The 25488-nt window shown below is 51.8% G+C and overlaps 1 protein-coding gene and 1 long non-coding RNA gene across 3 annotated transcripts; one reads left to right on the forward strand and one right to left on the reverse strand.

Moving 5' to 3' along the window:
• Positions 1–4435: 4435 nt before the first annotated feature.
• IVR1 (Beta-fructofuranosidase 1) lies at positions 4436–9223 on the reverse strand. 2 transcript variants are annotated; one of them, XM_008670214.4, is made up of 7 exons: positions 8445–9223; positions 8263–8271; positions 7172–8064; positions 5577–5738; positions 5261–5496; positions 5054–5141; positions 4436–4934 (listed from the first exon to the last, which is right to left on the reverse strand). In XM_008670214.4, exons 1-7 carry the CDS (start codon positions 8857–8859, stop codon positions 4725–4727), a joined length of 2013 nt encoding a protein of 670 aa, XP_008668436.1. In that variant the 5' UTR covers positions 8860–9223; the 3' UTR covers positions 4436–4724. The 2 variants fall into 2 exon arrangements, with proteins under 2 accessions (XP_008668436.1, NP_001169591.1); NM_001176120.1 differs by lacking the exons at positions 8263–8271; positions 8445–9223 and having other exon boundaries at positions 4437–4934; positions 7172–7979.
• A 403-nt stretch (positions 9224–9626) lies between these two features.
• On the forward strand, positions 9627–10307 carry LOC109944488 (uncharacterized). Its single transcript, XR_002267525.2, has 2 exons — positions 9627–9753; positions 9820–10307. It is a non-coding gene; the product is annotated as an uncharacterized lncRNA (long non-coding RNA).
• Positions 10308–25488: the final 15181 nt, after the last annotated feature.

Below are 25488 nucleotides of genomic sequence, written 5' to 3' on the forward strand. Positions count from 1 at the left end.
CATCCTCTGGCATGCCGAGGTGGTTGTCTTCGCCGTGATCCCCCTGATCGATGTGGAAACACTCGTGACTTGGGTCGTAACCCTTGTCGCCGAGGCTGTGGCCATCGTCAGAGCAGCCGGAGAGGCAGTAGTCACATGCGGACATGAAGTCTCGCATGGCACTGGGATCACGAAGTCCGGAGAAATCCCAGCCGAAGTCGGGGTCGTCCTCTTCCTCAGAACTCGCGGGTCCGTAGGGTTAGACGACCGTCAGTCGGTCCTAGGTTGACCACATATGGTACCCTGGAAGGTCAGGATATGCCCTTGTGAAAGCGCTCACCAAAGCGGGGTCGCTTGGTGGATCGAAGCTGAATCTAAAGGGAACAGGGTGGAAAACGGACGGTACCTCTTGGTTGATGGACGGTGGTGAAGTCGCGTCGGGGACGGAATGCACCGTTATCTCAGGTACGAGGCTAACGCCCAGCAAGTCCTTCGCGAGGGTGCTGGCGTCATCAGTCCGCTTGGGGTTGGCGTGTTGCGGGAAAGCGACACCCGTCGTTGTCTCAGGTGCGAGGACAACACCCGACATGTCCCCCGCAGGGGTGCCGGCGTCGTCGACTCGCTCTGGTCTGACAGCCGACGAGGTGCCGCCTCCTGCCTGGCCACGGTTGCCCCGTCTCCTCCTCCTCCGGCGAGGAGGGTGGCGGGGCAAATCCGGATGTTCCTCTTCCGCCACAGGGGGATGCCGTCGTCGAGTTCGCCGCCGCCGGGCGAGCCGACGACCGCCGTTGTTGTCGTGCTGCGAGGGGGGGAGTACCATGTCGTAGCTGCCGTCGCAGGACATGAACTCAAGACTCCCGAAGCGAAGCACCGTCCCGGGCTGAAGAGGCTGCTGAAGGCTACCCATCTGGAACTCAACGGGAAAGTATTTGTCAACACGCAGCAGGCCCCTACCTGGCGTGCCAACTGTCGGCGTTTCGGACCCGCGAGGACCGTCAACCGACCAGTGAATTTGTCGCTACGTGTCCCTGCCTAGATGGGTTGATGCAAGATGGAACACAAGAAGGGAAAATGAGGCTTATGTTATCTTGCACTGGAGTGCTCGTAGTAGGGGTTACAAGCGTCGCGAGAGAGAGAGCGAGAGGGCGAGAGAGAGAGAGAGAGAGAGTTTGGCCTTGAGGTGAGTTGTCTGAGTTTGCCTCCACTGTGTCTCTCCTACTCTGCCTGCCTCTCTTCGCTCGCCCCGTTCCTGCGTCCCTCTCTGCGTGTGCCTCGTTTGCGTGCCTTAGGAAGACCCTGGACATCCCCTTTTATAGATACAAGGAGATGCCCAGTTGTACAATTGGGGTGTAGCTATGTGCTAACGTGGCTTGGGGAGGAGTGCCTTGAGCCTTGTACACGTGCTAACGTGGCCATCGGAGAAGCGCTTGAACCCCGTAGAAGCATAGCTGACGGTGCGGCCCGGGGTCCTGCTGACGTTTCCTTGCTTCCGTAGGGGGGTGAGAGCAACCGATGTCATGGGCGCACGCGGGGAACCATCATTACCTGTTACCGGAGTAATTTAGATGGGACACCGGTCTTGTTCCTTCATAGCCTGAGGCAGCTAGCTAGGGGTAGGGTAATGATGTATCCCCTGTAGCGTAGTCGGTCCGAGGCCGAGGTCGGGCGAGGCGGAGACTTCTCCCGAGGCCGAGGCTGAGGTTGTGACTCCTCCCGAAGTCGAGGCTGAGGCCGAGGCCCAGGGTCGGGTGAGGCGGAGCTCCCTGTTGCGCCCGAGGCTGAACTCGGGGGAGGTCGTGACTCAACTTTACCCTGGTGGTTGGCACAGTAGTCAGAACGGGGTGAATAACGATGTTTTCCTGTCAGATCGGTCAGTAAAGGAGCGAAGTGACTGCGGTCACTTCGACTTTGCCGACTGAGGTGCGCGTGTCAGGATAATGTGTGAGGCGATCCCCGCATTAAATGCGCCTGCAATACGGTCGGTTGGTAAGGCGATCTGGCCGAGGTCGCTGCACGACAAGGTTTGCCCAAGCTGGGCTTCGGCCGAGCCGAGGGTGCGCCCACTGCCTGAGGAGGCCCTTGGGCGAGGCGTGAATTCGTCTGGGACTACTGTTCCCGCCCGAGGTCGGGCTCGGGCGAGGCGAGGTCGTGCCCCTTGGTAGACAAGGCCTTGACTTGAACTGTGCTTATCAGCCTTCTCGGTTTGTTCTGAAGATGTTTTCCAGCCAGGTTAAGGAGCATTGGGGGTACCCCTAATTATGGTACCCGACAATTTTAAAACTTATAAATGTTTTGTACATTCAAATTGTAATTTTTTTAATCAATTTCTTTTGTAATCAACTCCGATGATATATATTGCAATCATGTTATATCTTTTAAATGTTGTAACTTGTAACCATTTTGTAATAAAGAATTTCCGCTGCAAATATTTGTATGTGGGTTGTGTTTACTTAATCCTGCGATCTTGGCAGTAAGTCATTTATCCGGGGTCCTCAGGGCACTCGGACAGATCCTGTTAAGTTGTTTGGTGCACATGCATAGCCGTCTGAGGTCTTTGAGACAAGGACAGGTGCATGTGGGCTCGATAACTTGGGAGGTTATGCGACAGTTTTCGGTCGCCCGAGCTCGTGGACGAGTGCCCCGTTGGTGGTGCCATAAGTGAAGTCACTCACCACGACGGCGTTTGTGACGTCAAGGAGTTCGTTTATCTTCTGGGAGAAGCTCCGAATGTAATCCCGGAGACTCTCCCGACTCTTCTGGGTACACCTCTTGAGGTCTCAGGAGCCCCCAGATTTCTTGTAAGTGTCATGGAAGTTTCTGACAATGGCCTTCCCGAGGTCGACCCTATCATGGATGGTCTCGCTTGGCAGGTGCTCAAGCCTGGCTCTCGCCCCTCAGCGGGCCGGGGTGAATGTGGGGGAACTAGATAATGAGATGGTCGTCTTTGATTCCCACCATACGACAAGCAAGGTGGCAGTCCTCCAACCAGACGTCGGGATTTGAGGACCCATCTTACTTGGAGATGTTGGTCGGTGCCCACACCTTCGCGGGGAAGTGTGCCCTTCTGATTGCATGTCCGAAGGCACGCGACCCTGGCCCATGTGGGCTGGGGCTACGCTCGCGCCTTCTTTCGCACGGCTGCTCAACTTCTTGCTCCCGACATTGGTTGTTGAGGATATGTCGGGCGTCGTGGATATCACCGAGGCGGTCCTTCAGGGGAACACATGTTTTTGTTGATTGGGAGGAGTGTGCCCCCTTCTCTAGGATGAGGCCGTGCGCGGGGCCTAGTTGTCCACTCTGGTTGGTGTTTGTTGATCAATCTCAACCTCCTTCACCACAACTTTCTCCACTAGATTGCGAAGGTTCCGATACATATCCCTTGGCTCTAGCTCCTCAGGCTCGGGGGTGGACCGGAGCATTATGGCTGTCGTAGCTATGTGTTTGTTCAGTGTTGAGGAAGTAATGTGCCTCATCAGTGCTCTCGGTGAGCTGGTTCTAAACTTTTTTCGCCTGTGGTCTTTCGGCTTCAAGGCGCTTCTGCTCGATGTCGCCATAAACCCGATCGAGCTTACGAACAAGAGCATCAAGCTCCTCCTCCTGTTGCCAGAGGGTGGCCTCGCGGGCGACACACTCCTCATCTAGATGAGTCTTAGAATTCACTGGTGTTGAGCTTGTAGGGCATGTTCACCCCAACATGCCACACTTCTCTCCTGACGCCCGCACTTCATTCCGAAAGCACGAAGCCGACGACCGCCCTCTCCTCACACGCCGACGGCGCAGCCAGACCCCCACTCCAGATTAGTGCTCCGCTAGGAGATCTTCCTGTGCAGGCGTCAGATCTGCTTGTCATTTCCTCCAAGCATGGTCAACATCCTCTTACAATCCCTTTTGGAGATTGTTTCTAATTTTTGTGTGTTGTAAGCCTAAATTTTGTGTGATGTTTCATAAGTTCGGTGCTTATGTGATTGGTAGACTTTTCGCTGCCTTTCTGGCATAGTACTTGTGATAGCATAGTGCTTGTGGTTGTGATAGTATAGTGCCTGTGTGATTGCTCATGTGACACGGCAACACACCTAGCCACTTTGTAGCATGACCTACATGCACAAGGAATGTATCACACTATTTGTGAATTGTCAGTTCTATTAAAAAAGTGTGGCACAAATTGATTTAGGCGATAAACCAAACAGTAGCCACACATTTAATGGTGTGCCTAACCTTAGACGTAGTAGTAATCCAAATAACTACCACATATTTATAGGTGTGCCTAACCTTAGGCGTAGAGATAAACCAAAACGAGGCCTAACCTTAGGCGTCTTAGGCACGCCACAGCCCACAGGTGTGGTAGAGTGCTAACTTTAGACGTGGCACGTTAGGCGTGCAACCAAACATACCCGTAATCTCTTTGTTATTTATATGCAACAATCAATGATTAGTCAGGACGGTATAGCGCACACTATGACCCGATAAAAATCAGTTGTACTAGATTTTGATGGCACTACTTTATAGACATACTTTACGATACCTGCTCCCTGCTCCTCTTATCACCTTATCTCTGATACTCCTGGAACCTCTGGTGTCTAAGTGTCTTTGCAACAACACTACTAGACCTAATGATACATGTGTGTACCATATAGTTTCACAAGAAGGATAAGGAAGGCAGCAAATAAATTAAACAATCACTGTTGTACAAATGAGTTCATGATGCAAGTATGCAATATCGCCTATCTGTCCGTCACTTAATTTAGTCATAGAGAAGTCGTCGTTGCCGGATATGGCCGGATGTAGGCGGAGTTGAGCTGCCAGATCTTGACGGATTTTGCTTTGACGTGAGCATGTGTGGCGTTGTTGAAGAGGAAGACGCGGGCGGAGTCGTAGATGGCTCGTGTGGGGTACACTCGCGACGTGATGCACGTCCTCCCGCCTTGAGCAAAGCTCTCCACGATGGAGTGGTCAACCTTCAATTTGTAGTGCATCCAGATCAGAAGCAATAATGAGCAGTGCGAGAAGAACGAGTGTTCAAAGTACCAGCAGCTGGCTGGCCAACACATGCATGGCTGGCGCTGTAAAAACTTACCAGTATTCTGACCGAGAGATTCTCCCCATCTAGCACAGGGACCAAGCTCCCGTATACTCTCTTAACCAGATCGTTCGCCTTGGATGCCCTAGTCGAAATACGAAACAAAGCAGACGGTAAGCATCTGTGAAACAACTCAACAAGAAGCTTCACAGCCTAGCTAAGAAATGCGCATGCATGCATGGTCATAAGTCATAACATACATACCTGAGCTCGTCTTGGCAGAAGAAAGTTTGGAGGCTGCCGTCCGTGCCCTTGAGCAGGTAGAAGTACACGGCGGTCTGCTCGGACAAGTCGTCGTCCGCCAGCACGAGAAGGCCGAACGGGCCGAGCAGGCCCCGGCCCGCCGCGCCAGCGCTGGTGCTGCAGTTGAACGTCACGTCGGCCTCCGTCACGGCCGCCGCGTCCGACGCGTCCACCTCGAACACAGCCTCGATGTCCAACTGCACGCACACGGTCGATCAGCCAGAGAATTAACTAAGTCCAGGGTTCGTTCGCTGCAGCAGGCTGCGTGCGGCGTCACCTGCGTCGCCTTGCCGACGTCGAGGGGCACGACGGATCCGCGGTCCAGCGCGACGCCGTCGAAGCTCTTGCCGCTCATCCGGAGGTTCTCCACCTCCACCACCGGCCACTGGAGCAGGTTGCTGCCCGTCTTCGTGTCCAGGAGGACCGTCCTGGGGATTGACTGCACGTGCACGGCACGCATGGTCAAAATAAATAAATAAATAAGTGAATAATGTCAGAGGTCTGTTGTGCGCCCTCCACGTCGACTTGGCCAACTGTACGCTAGCTGAGACATTCATTTGAAAATAGGGAAATTTGGATCCATACCATTAAAAGATCACCATTTTGGATCCATACCATTACTATCTCACTTACATGTGGGTCCACATGAGTCAATGACATGTGGGGTCCATGGTATATATCTAAAGTTTGGATCTTTTAATGGTATAGATCCAATTGTTCCTTGAAAATACTGCAAACATATACGAGCATCGCGCTGGTAACGACAGCTCTACCACGATATCCATGCATGCTTTGGTCACACTCACACGCCTTGCCTACTCAATTGGAAGAAAAGAACTAAAACACAGGCCTTTTGAAAAGTTTGAGTCTGAAAAATAAAACCCCACGAGAGCGACGAAATCGATATTCGATATATATATAATAATAATAATTCACAATCAGCAGTATCCTTTGGCGTGAAGTAAAACGCAAAGCTACATACTGCGCCCCCTATGCAAGGCAAAGACATCACAGGAGGCAAGGCAAGAACCCAGCTCTCCAACCCGTTCGTTTCCTAGCTCATTGTCGTTGGACGGCTTTGATACAGTCTCTGACTACGCTGTATAGACAAGACAAGACACAAGACACGCCGCGGCGCCATACATCTCTGTCGCGCGCCCTCAGCCAACCGGAGACAAGTCACGGCCCCGCGCAAAGTGTTGTGCTTGGACCGTGCGCTTCCTCTCGTTTTCCCGTCTACTAGGCTCGAGTAGACGGAAATTCTCACGTGGTGCACGCTTGTACAGAGCGCTGCAGCAGGCGTGGCCGCGTGGAGGGGACGGGGCAGGATCACGGGAGACCACGACGGCGCGTACAGGGACGTGTACAGGTGTGAGGATCGGGGCCTCTGTGCTTGAACAATTTTCAGGGACGTGTACAGGGATGTATATGTAAAGGAACATCACAGCTGCAGAGACCTATCTAGTGTTTATGCATGCATGGATCATGCCACGCTCGTCTAGATGGTTCCTTGAGAAATGTTTTATGGGATTACTTCCATGTTTGTTGGATGATCCTAATTTCCCTTTGTTGGACAATCCAAAACAAAACAAAGGGGAAAAAAAGGGCAAGTCGACGAACCCTACCGGCTACCCCTACCGTTGTCTCCTTCAATCGGTTGTCAGAAGTAATGGTAGCAGAACTGTCGTTTATACGCAACCCCATTGCCCATCCTTAACCAGCTTAGCTACATTATTACCGAACGTGTGACACCATGCATCGCCCACCACACAAAACCAACCCACCAGATTATCAAGTTATTATATCTGGCCATTAATTAATGATTCGATGCCAGCAAGATTCAAAACATGCTAGCCTCAACCTGAAACGTACCTGCACGGATGCCCAGCCCTTGAGGATGTCCGCGCGCTCGCTGTCGGTCTCGCCGACCCACCCCCAGAGCACCCGCCGGCGAAGGACGGGGTCGTAGAAGGTCTTGGACGCGTAGTACTTTCCGTAGTCGTACCGGAGGCCGATGCCGACGTCGTCCTCCGCGCTGTCGGGGGTCCAGGTGTCCGTCGCCGGGTCGTAGGTGCCGATCGCGTAGTAGTCGTGCTTGTCGTCGTCGAGGCTGGCCTTGAGCACGTGCTTCACCCCGGGCCCCGGCGCCGCGGACGTCTCCAGCCCGTCCCCGCTGTCCGCCGCGGCGCCTGATCCCGCGGCCACCGGGTAGAAGTCCACGCACTCCCACATGCCCGTGCCCGGCACGGCGTGCATCAGCGCCGGCGCCGGGTCGTACCGCACGAAGTCCTCCGTCCGGTACACCAGCGCCAAGCCCGCGTGGTCCCGGTCCTTGGACCCGATGGCGACCCGCCACGCCGGCGTGTCGTTGCCGGGCGTCCGCCACGCCGTCGTCGGGTCGCGGAAGTCCGTCGGCCCGATGCCCGGCGGCGGCACCAGCACCGGGTTGGCGTCCGACTTGACCCACTCCCGCAGCAGCGGGTCGGACGCGTCGGCCGGCTCCGCGAGGTTCTGCACCTGCGCCGACGACTCCGCCGTGGAGCCCGTGTAGAGCATGACGATCCGGCCGTCGGGCAGGCGCGTCGCCGACCCGGACCAGACGCCGTTGGCGTCGTACGGGTGATCGGGCACCATGGCCAGCGGTAGGTGCAGCCAGTGGAGGAGGTCGCGCGAGACGGCGTGGCCCCAGGTGATGTTGCCCCATACCGCGGAGTCCGGGTTCCACTGGTAGAAGAGGTGGTACCAGCCCTTGTGATACAGCGGACCTGCGTGCAATGCAAAAAAAAAAAATGTCACGACATCAATACGCGAAAGCTAGCTGATTGGACAATATATATGTACCGAACCGATACGATTATGTCGTGCATTGACCCGTGGACGTGGAATGCTAGGAGCCGCATGCACGCAGAAAAGCAGCATGCCGAGCTCACATGTGATCGATCGGATCGGAGCCAACAACTTACCGTTCGGATCTAGAGAAGCCGGTCGAGGAAGATAGATATACGCGGCCGGCGGATCGGGTATCGCCATGTGCACGAGGCGTCCGTGACAGAAACGCGGAACCAAGTTAGAGCCAGAACGAGAGGAAAAAAAGAAAAAAAAAACGATCCGCGCGTCGTCACCGATGGCGACGGGTCCAACTAACCGTTCATCCAGTTCTTGGGGGGCTGGAAGTGGAACGCCGTGCGCTGCCACGCCAGCATCGCGTTGGTCCAGGAGAAGTCCTGGAGCGCGCCGGCGCCGAGGAGCTGGGCCGTTGACTTCTCCGACACGCCCTCAGCCACGCCACGGGAGGCGGCCACCTCGACGACGACGGCATCTTCGCCCGCGGGAACGCCCCCACCCTGCCCGTCGACGTGCTGCGACGCGAGGACTGTGACCGCCACGACGACGAGCAGGAGCACGGCGGAGACGACGGCGGGGAGAACGGTCGGCGTCGCCGGCGGCCGCTTCTGCCCGGCGCCGGCGGCAGCCCGCCCCCGAGGGTCCGTCTCCGGGAGCAACGGCCTGCGCGCGCCCCCGCCGTCCAGCGTCGTCGGATCAGCAACGGCAGGGATCATGGCTGCCTCCTCCAGAAACACCAGGCTTTCTCGCTATCTAGGGTTCGAGTAATGGTAGACGAGATCGAGGCATGCACGATCGGTGGCACAGCAGCCGCCTTATGCTGTGGCTGGCATGGGCGTGTTCATACGGGAGGCATGCGCCAAGGATGAACGAGAGAGAGAGAGGTGAACGTTGGAGCAGCGCAGCAGGCGCCAAGCGAGCAGTATTTATAGCCAGGCAGCCTTATTTGGAAGGAAGGACAGATGCAATCTGGCAACGATCTTTCAAGCTTTCGGCTATTGTTTGGAAGCCAAGTGCGGCTACCGGACGAATCGGGCGAGGAAAGCACGGACCCTTTTGCTTCGGAACACCGGGTTTTGTGTTGTTGGGTCCAAGTGGATAGGAGACCGAGTCACCAAGATCACGCCCTAATTCATACTCCCTCCGTCCAAGTTTAACTGGCGTTTTAGCTTTTCTCAGACATAATACCAGCAAAGAGAATAGACGCATGTACCCCTGTGATCTAGCGTGACGTATTAACTGCAATTACTGCTGAGTACACGAAACGGTTCACAGCCTCCAGCCCTCCACGGTGCTTTATTTCGGCGTCACTTTCTTCCCACCATTTTTTCACCACAAAACAACACATTGGCGGGAGCTTTTTTCATAAAAATTTCAGAAACAACAGGCGGCAGCACAAATTTTTGGAGGCAATACAAATCTCTGGCGCTTCTTTTTTAGATTTACAGCTCTATAAATACAACCCACCCAGTTACACAGTCACAAGCACAACACCTTCAAATACACCACCATGAATTCCGATCTGAATAGCTTCCCTGGAGATGTACAAGATGAATCCGCAGCAAACACATCTTTGGCGTCAGCTATTGACCTGAACAGCTTCCCAATAGGTAAGTCAATCAGTTGCTTCTCTACTTGTTGTTATATTGATATTTTTGTTTCAACAACAAATGCAGATAACGAAGTTTTACCTGATCTAAATGAGGTACTCCATCCATTTGAACTCAATGAGCATTGGGGATACCAGGCGAAGAATACCACGAAGCAACAACGGGATGCAATATACAGTTCACTGCTAGAAAGAAGCCACAATGGAAAATTATTCAAGAACTGTACCCAGTTAGTTTCTGTTGCCCATAATGTGAGTATCAGGACAGTGCAGCGCATATGGGATAGTTAACGTCGAGAAAGAGTACGAAGAATACAACCCAAGTAATCTAAGAAGAGTATTCTTGACACTTCAAGCATGCATGATTGAGGTGATGAAAAACAATGGAGGCAGTCGATACAAGCTCCGCACATGAACAAGTCTAGATTAGAGGCTCTAGGCATTCTACCTGATAGGCTAGATTTAGAACCCGAATTGTACGAGCAGGTGCTAATGACATTGAGTACCCAAGAATAGAAGTATCAAGTGAATGAAGGAGCATCTTTCTGTTGTTCACCCGTCGTCACCTTGCCTGCTCCTTTCTCTTCATTCGCCGAAGTAGCAGCATTCTTGCACAGTGCGTTCTCTTCTCCCGTTAATGAAGCAGCAACCTTGTATCCTCCCGTCTTCGAAGCAGCCACCTTGCCTTCCTCCTCCATCGCCGAAGCAGCAACCTTGCCTCCTCCCTTCACCGCGTCCTCCCTTGCATCTTCATCGGAAGATGTGTAATCTACCAGCACCGCCCCCATCCGGCGTCGAGGGATTGTGGGGCGGATGTAAGGGTGCTGGCGCTGGCGAACGGGGGCTTGGATGGAGCGACGAAGACGACCTTGTAGGTAAGCCTTTCGCCATTTCTAGCTAGGGTCAGATTCTTCACTCGATTATGGAGAATAGTAGGGCGGAGGAACTGGATCCATCTCGTGGTTGAGAGAGGGCGGCGACGACTGCTGGGATTTATCGCGTGGATGAGAGGAGGCCAAGAGTCTGTTGTTGTGGGAACGAAGCGAACGGGTATGTGAAACGAGGAGATAACTACGGTGGCATCGAGGTGTAGACCACAAACGACACATAATTCTGGACAAATAAAATGAGCTAAAACGCCAGTTAAACTTGGACGGAGGGAGTATGGGTCATACTATAGAATCAACAAAACCCCATAGAAAGTTTATTTCAAGAGAGACATTCACCAGGCTAATTAGATTTGCACAAGAGCGATCATATATAAGGAATACGTTCGTAACTTATGTGCCAGATTTTGTTGTTGTTGTTCAGGTGATATTTAATTTTATTATTGTTTAGCTATAAAAAATATGGATTATCTCTAGTGGTTTGTCATTTTAACTGAAAATCCTAAAAAATTAGAGACCTTTACACTTTAAGGGCTCCTTTGGATGATCAATTCTCCACAGGGACACCTTCTCATCCCTAATTATCTCGGGCTACCTTTTGGATGTTGTGTGGGCCAAAATTGGCATAAGCCTTTTCACCCCTTCCCTGTTGGTCCACGGGGAAGGAAAATACTCCTTTGTCCAAGTGTTTCTTGTTCCCGTCACGGCTCTATCTCTCATCTTGCCCGTCTCACTCCGACAGCAGCCATGGTGGCTAGGGTTTGCGCTGCCGACGCCAGCCATCACCGCTCACTCCATCCGTAGAAAACACGTCCTCACCATCCATAGAAAACACCTTTCCATTCCGAGATCTGCTGCTGCCCTCCATTCCCACGTGTCCACGCTCCTCGTTGTCCATCTCCATCGCTGGGAATCATTCGGTTCGCCCTCTTCATCCATCCGCAGCCACCTTCTCTCCGGCAGCCAAGAAGAAGAACAGACACTCTATCTGTGCCATAGGGAAGCAACACTGGTCTCTCCATACACCCTGCCAGGAAACAGCCCTCGCCCCTCTCCGATCCATCCGCCAAGAAGCATCCTCACATACCCAACTCCCCTCTTCAAGGAAAAATCAAATTAATATGCTATATGCTATGTTCTTGCTTCTAATTCCTAGTATGTAAACTGATATACTGAAACTTAATTATGGAGGATAAAATTTTATCAATAGGTAAATCAGGACCTCTATTTAGGGCACGGTCACAACATTGCATACACAATAATCATGTGCACCACTGTACCTAGGGTGGTAATGGATTATGATCCGAATGTTTCTTCACAATTTTTTTAATTAGGACTTTGAATTAATTTTGGTTAAAAAATGAATAGAAATATATACCGATTTTAATTCGATCCGATTTTTAAATTTTATAGTGTAAAATTTAGAACTCATTATCATTCCTAACCGTACCTTCTCATGTAGGTAGGCAGTGATATATAACTAGATCATGCAAGAGAAACTATAAACTAGAGCAATCTATTCAATTAGTTAGATGGACGACTATAAGCTCTCTGAATTTCTAGGCAAACATACGGGGAAACTCTTTTCTGATAGCTACCGCTTACCATGTGCTGTCTATTTTCATTTATTGATCTTGTGGTTCTATATTTCCACATGCTGCGCACGGTAACTACATTACACAATTAAATAGCAAGCTGTGCGTGACAAACCATTGAAAACGATCGATTGCTGCATTATTTGACTAAAAAAATGATCCATTATTTTCTGAAGACAATTGGAGTGCCTTTCTGTTGAAGATTTCTTTTCGTAGTATAGATAGGTACTACGCAGAGGTGGACTTACCGCCCAGGCACCGCACAGGCCACCGCTTGGGCTTCCTCGCCGTCACATTAGGGTAATGGGTACCCGCGACCCGATAACCGATGGGTATTTACTCCATTAGGGTATGTATGTGGGCTAAATATTCTACTCGTGGGTCTGTTATTGGGCAAAAATCTTCACCCAATGGGTAAACGGGTATTAGAACGTTTCGCCTTCACCCATACCCGTTAACCCGTGGGTATAAAATACCCAATATATACTTAGCCCAAGCATGAACTTTGACTTTAGTCATCCATCTTTTTTACTATTTAACAACCTTTTAGGCCATAATGTTATAGAAGGTGTCGGGGACCATAATTAGGGGTACCTTCAAGACCCCTAAATCTCAACTGGTAACCCCCATCAGCACAAAGCTGCAAAGGCCTGATGGGTGCGATTAAGTCAAGGATCGCTCCATTCAAGGGACATGATCGTGCCTCGCCCGAGCCTAGCCTCGGGCAAGGGAAGCCGACCCCGGAGAACCTACGTCTCGCCCGAGGACCCTCACTCCAGCAACGAGCACACTATCGGCTCGCCCGAGGCTCAGTCTTCACCGAGAAGCAACCTTGGCCACATCGCCACGCCGACCGACCAAATCGCAGGGGCATTTAATGCAAAGGTGGCCTGACACCTTTATCCTGACGCACGCCCTCCAGTCGACAGAGCCGAAGTGACCACAGTCACTTCGTCGCTCTACTGACCGGTCTGACAAGAGGACAGCGCCGCCTGCGCCGCTCCGACTGCTGAGCCACCCGACAGAGTGAGGCTGACAGCAGCCAAGGCCGGCCTCGGGCGTCATAGGAAACTCCGCCTCGCCCGACCCCAGGGCTCGGACTCGGGCTCAGCCCCAGAAGACGGCGAACTCCGCTCCGCCCGACCCTGGGCTCGGACTCGGGCTCAGCCCCGGAAGACGGCGAACTCCGCTCCGCCCGACCCAGGGCTCGGACTCTGGCTCAGCCCCGGAAGACGGCGAACTCCGCTCCGCCCGACCTAGGGCTCGGACTCGGGCTCAGCCCCGGAAGACGGCGAACTCCGCTCCGTCCGACCCAGGGCTCGGACATGGGCTCAGCCCCGAAAGACGACGAACTCCGCTCCGCCCGACCCAGGGCTCGGACATGGGCTCAACCCCGGAAGACGACAAACTCCGCTCCGCCTAACCCAGGGCTCGGACTTGGGCTCAGCCCTGGAAGACGACGAACTCCGCTCCGCCCGACCCAGGGCTCGGACTTGGGCTCAGCCCCAGGAGACGACAGACTCCGCTTCGCCCGACCCCAGGGCTCGGACTCAGCCCTGGCCTCAGCCGACGGTCTCCGCCTCGCCCGACCCAGGGGCTCGGACTCGACCACGGCCACGGAAGACAAACTCGACCTCGACCTTGGAGGAGCCTCCACATCGCCCAACCTAGGGCGCGGACCAACCACGTCGACAGGAGGCGCCATCATTACCCTACCCCGAGCTGACTCAGGCTACGGGGAACAAGACCAGCGTCCCATCTGGCTCGCTCCGCCAGATAGGCAATTATGGCGCCCCGCACGCTCTGTGACGACGGCGGCTCTCGGCCCCCTTACGGAAGCAAGAGGACGTCAGCAAGGACTCGACAGCCCCAACAGCTGTCCTCTCGCCAGGCTCCAGCACTCCTCCGACGGCCACGACACCACACGAACCGGGTGCCAAAACCTCTCCGGCTGCCACGACGGCATGTACTTAGGGCGCTAGCTCTCCTCCGCTAGACACGTAGCGCTCTGCTACACCCCCCATTGTACACCTGGATCCTCTCCTTACGCCTATAAAAGGAAGGACCAGGGCCCTCTTACAGAGGGTTGGCCCGCGCGGAGAAGGACGGGACGGCGCTCGCGCAAGGCCGCTCGCTCCCAGTCCCGCGTGGACGCTTGTATCCCCCTACTGCAAGCGCACCCGACTCAGGCGCGGGGCTAACACGAAGGCCGCAGGATCCGCTCTCTTACGCCTGCCTCCCTCCGACTGCCTCCTTTCCCCCCTTCGCGTTCCGCCTCGCGTCGACCCATCTGGGCTGGGGCACGTGGCGACAATTCACTCGTCGGTCCAGGGACCCCCCCGGGTTTCGAAACACCGACAGAAGGCTTAACGACAATTTAATGATCATGTAATGGAACATGTAATGTGCTATGTAGTACTATCCTAGTGTTACTACTTTATCAAATTATCTTTGGTGTGTTGAATGGATGGTTAAATGATGCTAGAAATTTTGTGATGATATTTAGATGGATATACTTGACATTTGTATCATATAATATTTTGATAGATGTTTATCTTTTGTGGGTACGGGTGACCCGATGGGTGACCCATACCCACGTGGGTATGAGTATGGGGTAAATCCATACCCGCCACTGTATATGGGTGACCCGATGGGGTTATTTTTGTCTCGTGGGTATAGGTATGCGGTAGTAATACCCGATGTGTATTTATCCATTGTCATCTCTAGTCCAAATACTTGAACCCACTTGATAATCTCGCCTGTAGTTATTAACATTTGACAATTTTGCCTATGCTGTTTTTAATTTCTTGGTCCTACACTAGTACTACGTTTTATATATTTTCTTATAGAAATGTCTGGGTCCGATATATATTTTTAAAAGTAGTTCAGTATTATCAGTGGTGTCCTTCAGTTGGCAAGCTTGCATACAACGTGCTTCCTACTACCATCGTCGAGTTTGAGAGATAGAGATGTAGTTTATATGTGGCCTGTTTGGCTAATGGGTGCAGATCATCCGTTTACGATTTGTTAGGGCTATACGTACGTGTATTGTGCTTAATTGGCAAATGGCTGCTACGTACAATTTGCTGACAATTTGAACGTACGAAACACTTGCTTGGCGTAGAAGCTTGCAGCCATTCAATTGATTTGAGCCATATGCGGTCGTCGTGTCGTGGGATGGAGCTACAATTCTGCGAGTGTTCATTGTTTATCGGAAGTTTTGTGAGCTATAGCTAGAGAGTTCTTCGTCGTCATCAGCTTACGTGATCGATCGATCAAGCCGCGAGTGGATCAGTCTAGCTGGAGAGCCAAATACCAAGTGTATTTCTTGCTACGTGGAGAGCTTCCCGGCTGCAAGCTCAACGAACCGTACGTGGCCGTCTCTGCGAATACTATCCCCAGCCAACCGCGCCGCCCATGGCGACGCGTGGACGTCTGCAACCTTGGTCAAGTCTCTGCAGGTTATGAGTTGCACGATGAGGCAGAAAGGCAACAAGGTCGTGGACATGTCATAAAGTTCACGGATAGGCACTGGACAATAGAAAATTCAGATAAATTAAACCTTGATCCAGCGTGGGCAACCGTAAAACGAAAAGTTGCGAAGCCAAGCAAACGAGGGTAATCCGTTTCTGGCGTGCCGTCATTTCCTCCATGCATGTGTGGTTGAGCTGCCGTATGGACTATCAAGTATGGACCGGCAAAGGAGCCGTGTAGACTGTAGTGTATAGACAGTATAGTACAGACCTCCTCACGTTCAAACCTGCCGGTCTTGTCAAGTTCTTGATAACTCCCGCGCCATGGAATGGAACCGTACCTTGGTACGGCTAAGTGAGTGTTTGGTTTTTAGGGACTAATTTTTAGTCCCTACATTTTATTCCATTTTAGTTCAAAATTGCTAAATATAGAAACTAAAACTCTATTCTAGTTTCTAAATTTGACAATTTATAGTCTAAAATGGAATAAAATGGTGGGACTAAACATTAGTCCCTACAAACCAAACACCCCTTAATTAAGTTTCGTTGCGTGTCAAGAGTTATGTTACGTGGTGTAATCCTGATCCATCCTGAGACCTTAGATAGAAAGTGAAAATTAAATTTGCTACTACATCCTACGTAATGGTGGGAAGACAGAAGACTCCTCACTCTATCCTTAGTTTTTTTTATATTCATCAACATTGAACAGCTATATAGACTAGTATATGCTTATGCGGTTGACTACCAATACATTATGTGCCACCACAAAAAAGGAGAAAGAAAACCAACACACCTCAGTATTATTTGTAAAATTGCGACGGCTTACAACAATACCACGTAAACTATCCATAAAAAAAATTAAAGTTTTTTTATTGATTGTCTCCGCTCTCTGTATAATATATTTTTTGATTTAGCTAACTGATGTTATTGTTTACTCCATGTAAATATGTCTCGGTACAACACAACTAAAGAAGTGAGCGATTTGAAGAGAGTTCACAATGATTGACTGAATGAACAGAGATTATAAAATGACATAATTCCATCATACAGAGACCAAATAAGAGAAAGTTTGTGAGATCAAGTTTATAAAATAAGTCCCATGAAGTCAAACTTATAAAAAAGATAGATCAAAATATGGAGTGATTGCTAAAGTCAGGCATCAATAAAATCTGGATGCGCTACATATAAATTACGCTACTTCGTAGCAATTACTAACGTTTAAAACCAACAAATAACCTTTTGTTTTACTGTTAGTGTGACAAATCATTGCTGCTCCATCCAATTCAGCAACCTCAAACACCATGTAGTCCATTGCGCCAATATGGTCTCAGAAACGACCTAATGCTTGCAAGAGCAAAGAACGTCGTGCCGTGCTTAGCCTCGGCCCGTAGTGCTGGCCCGGCCCGACACGATTATTTTTTTTACAAAAAAAACGTATATACCTATATACAATTTATATTCAATATTAAAAACATCTTAGCGTGATGTTCTACTGGTTAGACAGTTTCACTCAGTGTCTCCCGCCATTCTTCCATCAGGGCATGGGTTTGAACCCCACCTCCTGCACCGTTTTTTAACATTTTATGTTGATTTAATTAAATGGATCGACGGGCTAACGTGCTGGCCCGACACAGTTAGCAGGCCGGCCTGTGCCACAGGTGTGGCCCACGTGCATCTAGCCCGTGTCGGGCGTCGCTTGATATCTATAGACGTGCAACAAATTAATTTGAAATAGTTGTGAGGGGTTATTTGTAAAAAAAATGACGCATGACGACCGTTGAAACTGATAATTAAGTATAGTATAGAAATGCTTGTACTGATAGGTGCCGTGCACTAAGTAAAAAAAATACTCGAATTCATATGCCATGCATCTTGAGGAAGAAGAAACATGTTCCCAGTGGGCAGTGCCGGACTCATCGCCCGACCACCCTGGTCAGCCCGGGCTCCTCTGCCGTAACACACTGCTATGCATGTATATGCGTAATCCATGAGCAAAATACAGTTTAGGGTAGGCAACAATTAGACAAGGCATAGCTCTTTCAATATTTGTCCAGGCTTCTGAAATTCTCTAGGTCTGCCACTGCATGTTCCGGTACATTTGTTTTTCTACTTCTGGCACATCTGTTTCTTGAGGATAAGTTTTGGAATTTCTGTCACCCAAACTTGGTTAATTAAGCAGACATATCTAGTTTCCTTATAGCGAATGTATGTTTGCAAGTTATACTCACCAAGAGTGTTCAATAATCATCTGCAATCAGATCCGTTTGCTATTATAATTCAGAAAATTTCCACTTCAGGGCTTGTTCGGTTACACCAATCCAGAGGGGAATTGGAGGGGTTTAAATCCCCGCCTAGTCAATCCAGAGGGGGATTGGAGGGGTTTAAATCCCCGTCTAGTCATTTTTGACTAGGCGGGGATTTCAACCGCTCCAATCCCCCTCTGAATTGGTGTAACCGAACTACCCTCATTGTCATTGGTGTTACTGTTGCATTGAGTCAGTCTTCAATGTCTCCAATCGACATGGGTGCTAAAAGACCTCCCTCTCCATAACACAACAACGCAGTGAATGATGTTGACGCACAAAAACTGTGAGACTCCCTTTCATTTTAAGGAATTGGAATCTAACTAATAGAGTAGACTATTTTTTTAGAACATAACATTCTACAATTTTCCAAAGTTTATATATAAGCCTATCTCAAATTTATGGGGTAAAAGATGAAAATTAATTTTATAGATTTAAATAGTACTTTTCTAATATATAATTTATAACACACTTTTCTACTTGCTTCTCTACAGCATAAATGTAGTGTATAAATATTTCACTCATATGTTTTAGAATAATATATAAATATATTACATATACAAATATATTAAGTTAATTAGTTTTGTCTAAATTATAATTATTAAAATAAAATTTAATTCCAACAAAATAATTGGGGCCTTAAGGATTTCCATGGATGTTGGGTAAAAACCACTAGAGTGTGGCAAACTGGGATGAGCGACGACCGGCTGACTGACAAAGCATTAGAGGCATAATTTCTGGGAGATATTAATTGCTATGGAAATTATTTTGTGCTGCATTTAAGGTATCCTGCTTATAGAAACTGCTATGAAAATTATAGGTTAGGAAGGATAATTTCTGGGAGATATTAATTTCTCCTTTTCTCTTTGAAAACTAAGTCTAAAAACCATGCATTATGAGTGTCCTTACTGTTGTTACAGCCTCAGAGGGCATCAAGAGGCTGTTCATTGAGCTCAACCCAACAGCATTAAGTGGGCCTACGCCCACATAACTGCTGAACCGGCTGCAGTTAGGGGTGGAAACGGATCGAATACGCACGGATACGAATTCGAATGTTATAATTTACCATATTTTAATCCGAATTCAAATACGAATCCGAATATCCTCGGATACGAATACAAAACAAATGTTCAAATCCGAATTCGTATTCGAATATTTAATCAATTAAATTCAAACTATATATCCTAAAATTTAAATAGTGTGGATTTAATGTTTCTAAAATACCAAATTAAAGTAAAAAAGCAAGAAAAAAATCCCTTTGTGCGTCATGTATATGAGCATCGTATTCATGTACTCTCTCTCTACAAGAACAGCTGCCAGAAAACAAAGTTGTAGATTTTTTATCAAAGCAAAATGTGCCTTAATCTGCAAATCTGCAATAAGCAGGAAAGTGATCCGATTTCACAAATATGCAACAAGCAGGAAAGTGATTGGTATGGTGGTTTTCCAGCCACACCTTTTTACACAACATTGCCTACTCCTAGTCGTTTGTGTCTAATAAAAAAGCATCATCCAAAGCATGTTGCTGCTTCATTAGCGCCAACCATGCTGTCGGGGACCATAATTAGGGGTACCCTCAAGACGCCTAATTCTCAGCTGGTAACCCCCATCAGCATAAAGCTGCAAAGGCCTGATGAGTACGATTAAGTCAGGGATCAGTCCACACGAGTGACTCGATCACGCTTCACCCGAGCCTAGCCTCGGCCAAGGGCAGCCGACCTCGAGAGACTTCCGTCTCGCCCGAGGCCCCCCTTTTTACGGCGGACACATCACCGGCTCGCCCGAGGCCTTGGCTTCGCTCAGAAGCAACCCTGACTAAATCGTCACACCGACTGACCAAGTTGCAGGAGCATTTAACGCAAAGGTGGCCTGACACCTTTATCCTGACACGCACCCCCCGGCAGAGCCGAAGTGACCGCCGTCACTCCACCGCTCCACTGACCAGTCTGACAGAAGGACAGCGCCGCCTGCGCCACTCCGACTGCGGTGCCACTCGACAGAGTGAGTCTGACAGGCAGTCAGGCCTTGCCAAAGGCGCCACGGCGAACTCCGCTCCGCCCGACCCCAGGGCTCGGACTCGGGCTAAGACCCGGAAGACGGCGAACTCCGCTCCGCCCGACCCAGGGCTCGGACTCGGGCTAAGACCCGGAAGACGGCGAACTCCGCTCCGCCCGACCCCAGGGCTCGGACTCGGGCTAAGACCCGGAAGACGGCGAACTCCGCTCCGCCCGACCCAGGGCTCGGACTCGGGCTAAGACCCGGAAGACGGCGAACTCCGCTCCGCCCGACCCCAGGGCTCGGACTCGGGCTAAGACCCGGAAGACGGCGAACTCCGCTCCGCCCGACCCAGGGCTCGGACTCGGGCTAAGACCCGGAAGACGGCGAACTCCGCTCCGCCCGACCCCAAGGCTCAGACTCGGGCTCGGCCCCGGAAGACGACGAACTCCGCCTCGCCCGACCCCAGGGCTCGGACTCCGCCCTGGCCTCTGCCAAACGACTTCCGCTCTGCCCGACCCCCGGGCTTGGACTCGGGCTCGGCCCCGGAAGACGACGAACTCCGCCTCGCCCGACCCCAGGGCTCGGACTCCGCCCTGGCCTCTGCCGAACGACTTCCGCCTCGCCCGACCCAGGGGCTCGGATTCGGCCTCGGCAACGGAAGACAGATTCGACCCCAGCTTCGGAGGAGCCCCCACGTCGCCCGGCCTCGGGCGCGGGCCCGCCACGTCAACAGGGAGCGCCATCACCACTCTACCCCGAGCCGACTCGGGCCGCAGAGAACAAGACCGGTGTCCCATCTGACCGGCTCCGCCAGATAGGCAATGATGGCGCCTCCCAAGCTCTATGATGGCGGCGGCTCTCAGCTCTCTTACGGAAGCAGGTGGACGTCAGCAAGGACTCGACCGCTCCGACAGCTGTCCTTCCGCCAAACTCCGTTGCTCCTCTGACAGCCACGACATCACGCCAGCAGGGTGCCAAGATCTCTCCGGCTGCCACATTGGCATGTACTTAGGGCGCTAGCTCTCCCTCCGCTAGACACGTAGCACTCTGCTACACCCCCCATTGTACACCTGGATCCTCTCCTTACGACTATAAAAGGAAGGACCAGAGCCTTCTTAGAGAAGGTTGGCCGCGCGGGACCGAGGACGGGACAGGCGCTCTCTTGGGGCCGCTCGCTTCCCTCACCCGCGTGGACGCTTGTAACCCCCCTACTGCAAGCGCACCCGACCTGGGCGCGGGACGAACACGAAGGCCGCGGGACTTCCACCTCTCTCACGCTCGACTCCGGCCACCTCGCCTCTCCCCCCTTCGCGCTCGCCCACGCGCTCGACCCATCTGGGCTGGGGCACGCAGCACACTCACTCGTCGGCTTTGGGACCCCCCTGTCTCGAAACGCCGACAGTTGGCGCGCCAGGTAGGGGCCTGCTGCGTGCTGACGAACAGCTCCCTGTCAAGCTCCAGATGGGCAGTCTCCAGCAACCTCTCTGGCCCGGGGCGGTGCTTCGTTTCGGGACTCTTGAGTTCATATCCTTCGACGGCAGCTACGACATGATACTTCTTCCACCGCCGCGCGACGACGACAATGGCGGCCGACAACCCGCCCGCCGGCGGCGGAATCGACGACATCTTCCCCGCGTGGTGGAAGAGCAACATTCGAGCTCGCTCCGTTCTCTCCCCCGCCAACGGAGGAGGAGGCGGGGCCATCAAGGCCAAGCGGGAGGCCGCGCTTCGTTGGTCGTCGAGCGAATCGACGCCCCCGACGCCCCGACGGAAGGCACGCCGGACGTCGACCTCGCGTTCAAGACGAAGGCAAGCGCCGTCCCCCCGCGACACGCTGACCCCGAGCAAGAAGACGACGCCGGCGCGCTCGCGGAAAGCCTGCAGGACGTCGCCCTCGTACCTGAGACGACGGTGCAACCAGTCCCCGATGTGACTACGTCGCTCCTCGTCGACCAAAAGGTACCGACTAACTCCCATCTTACGTCATTTCGACTCGGCCTCAACCCGCCAAACGACCTCGCTTTGGCGGGCGCTCTCATTGAGGCGAGTGCAACCCCACTGGGGTTTCGTATGCGGTCGCCTTGGGACCGGCTAACGGACGTCTCGACCTACGGGCCCTCTGGGTCCGAGGAAGATGACGATCCCAGCGTCTGTTGGGATTTCTCCGGACTTGGCAACCCCAGTGCCATGCGGGACTTCATGACCGCATGTGACTACTGCCTATCCGACTGTTCCGATGGAAGCCGCAGCCTTGGCGACGAGAGCTGCGGCCCAAGCCGCGAATGTTTCCACATCGAGCTAGGGGATCCCTCCAAAGGCAACCATCTCGGCATGCCGGAGGACGGTGATCTTCCTAGGCCGGTGCCTCGCGCCGACATCCCACGGGAGCTAGCTGTGGTCCCCGCTCCGGCGGGGGGTTACGACCCACAACTCGAGCAAGTCCGCGAGGCGCAGGCCGGGCTCAACGAGGGAACAGGAGCGCTTGAGCCGATCCGTCGGGACGTCGGGCAGGTATGGGCGGGCCAACCCCTGCCCGGAGAAATACGTCACCTGCCCCAAGGTCTCCAGCACCGCGTCGCCAACGATGTCAGGGTCAGGCCGCCGCCCGCATCCAGCGGGGTTGGTCAGAACCTGGCAGCCGCAGCGATGCTCCTCCGCGCGATGCCGGAGTCATCAACCACCGAGGGTCGGCGAATCCAGGGAGAGCTCAAGAATCTCCTGGAAGGCGCTGCGGCCCGACGGGCCGAGAGCACTGCCTCCCGAAGGCAGGGATATCCCTCGGAACCTCACGCCACGACTTCCCGATTCATGCGGGAAACCTCGGTCTACACCGGGCGCACGCGCAACACCGCGCCTGCGGCCCCGGGCCACCTCGGCAACGAGCACCATCGACGCGACCGTCGGGCCCACCTCGACGAAAGGGTGCGCCGAGGCTACCACCCCAGGCGTGGGGGCGCTACGACAGCGGGGAGGATCGGAGTCCCTCGCCCGAACCACCCGGTCCGCAGGCCTTCAGTCGGGCCATCCGACGGGCGCAATTCCCGACCCGGTTCCGACCCCCGACTACTATCACGAAGTACTCGGGGGAAACGAGACCAGAACTGTGGCTCGCGGACTACCGCCTTGCCTGCCAACTGGGTGGGACGGACGACGACAACCTCATCATCCGTAACCTCCCCCTGTTCCTCTCCGACACTGCTCGTGCCTGGTTGGAGCACCTGCCTCCGGGGCAGATCTCCAACTGGGACGACTTGGTCCAAGCCTTCGCTGGCAATTTCCAGGGCACATACGTGCGCCCCGGGAATTCCTGGGACCTTCGAAGCTGCCGGCAACAGCCGAGGGAGTCGCTCCGGGACTACATCCGGCGATTCTCGAAGCAGCGCTGTAGCATCCCAAAAATTCAAATCCTGAAATTTTCTCAAACTCCCTCTAAATTCAAAATGAATTTCAAATTTCATTTCAAAATGTTTGTTTGCGAGTTGATATCAGCAAATAAAATATAGTGTTCTATATTCTCTCCAAAATCCTCCTCAAATATCCTACAAATATTTCCCCAGTGATCACCCTCAATTTGTTTCCAGAAATACCGCCCAGATATTTCCCGAGTAATCCCCTTCAAGTTCTTTCCAGAAATACTGCCCAAATATTCCACCGATATATCTCCAGGTATTTTCCTCTTGAGAAATACCTTCAGAATCATTTTTCAAGTCCCTACAAATATTTTCTTCATAACTTTCCTCATGCTCATACGTATACGTATGCCTCCAGTGTCATACGGTGAGCTCTACAAGCAAATCTCACTTATACAAGACAAATACATGCTAACCTCCCACTAATCATCTCATCCTCCCACTAATCCTCTCATCCCTCCCACTAATCCTCTCATCCCTCCCCCTAATCCCCCCACCATGGCTATAAATAGAGGGGCAAGGGCCTCCTCTCATCCCACCCCAAGCCATTTCATGGCAACTCTCTTCCCCCCCCCCCCACACACATCCACTCCATGTTCCACACAAGCACACACTAGCACAAGGATCGTTCGATCGTTCTTCGATCGTTCGTCCCCCTGTTCTTAGTTTGTTCGTTCGTTCGTCCGATCGTTCGATCGTTCGTCCGATCATTCATGGTTCGTTCGTCCGATCGTTCGATCGTTCGTCCGTTCGTTCGTCCAAATAATCTTTTTCCTGCCGTTATGCTGCCGAAATTTCGATCGTTCGTTTGTTCGATCGTTCATCGTTCGTTCATAGTTCCCTATTCATCGTTCATCGTTCGTTCATAGTCCCTATTCATTGTTCTTCCAGATAATCTTTGTCCTGTCGTTATGCTGCCGAAATTCCGATCGTTCGTTCGTCCGATCATTCGATCGTTCGTCCGTTCGTTCGTCCAAATAATCTTTTCCTGCCGTTATGCTGCCGAAATTCCGATCGTTCGTTCGTCCGATCATTCGATCGTTCGTCCGTTCGTTCATAGTTCCTATTCCTCGTTCATCGTTCGTTCATACGAACTATTCACTGTCACTATTCACCATTACTATTCACCGTTACTATTCATCGTTACTATTCACATACACTATTCATTATCGTTACTATTTATCATTACTATTCATCATCGTTACTATTCATCGATGATATCTATAATTACTTTTCCATCGCCACTATTCATCGTTACTAATCATCGTTACTATTCATCGATCATCTGATCGCCCCAAATTTCAACTACTCATCCATCATACTGTCCAGTCCACTTAATACCAGCCAGACCCATATTCCAGTCATACGGACTCCGGTGACTGTGATTTTCCTTCCAGTAGGGAACTTCCCATCTGGTCACCCATCCTAGGTTTCTCCAAGTTGAGCATGCTTAACTTTGAGATTCCTTTGAACCAGGCTCCCAAACTCAGATTCCAATAATTCTCGTTTCTAAATTTTTATCAAACTATTCCCTATCCAGCCATGTCACCCCTTAAGCATGGTTCATGTTCCAGAAAACTCCCAAAATACTCTTGTCCCATATTCTGCCTATAACTCTCATGTTCATACCAAGTCAGACGATTCATTCGTCACTATTCTCACCAACAGTGAACTTCACTGTGCTACACCACAGACACCCAGCTATAAATACACCCAGCTACCCTCTCCCTCTCCACACACACTCAACACCCTCAACCAAGGCAAACACCCCACCCACTCAGTTACTCCGCTCTGCCGGCTACACGCATAGTGTCGCTTCGCCTCCAGTCCACCCTCCTGGTAAGCACCTCCGCTCCACCACCAGTAATATCACAACACCACATGACACAGATTCTACTCAAAACTCCACCCATCCATATATCGCTATTCTGACCACTATACTAAATATTTGTTGGTATACTTGCTGGTTTGTATGTTTGCTTGTTCATGTTGCATAGTTATCGGAGTGTTCGTGCCATCTCGTGGAGGCCAGATCTGCAAGTCTACGCCAGGCGGTGGAGCCAGAAGCCA

Source organism: Zea mays, chromosome 2 (assembly GCF_902167145.1).
Source record: "Zea mays cultivar B73 chromosome 2, Zm-B73-REFERENCE-NAM-5.0, whole genome shotgun sequence".
In the NCBI taxonomy this organism is placed as follows: domain Eukaryota; kingdom Viridiplantae; phylum Streptophyta; class Magnoliopsida; order Poales; family Poaceae; genus Zea; species Zea mays.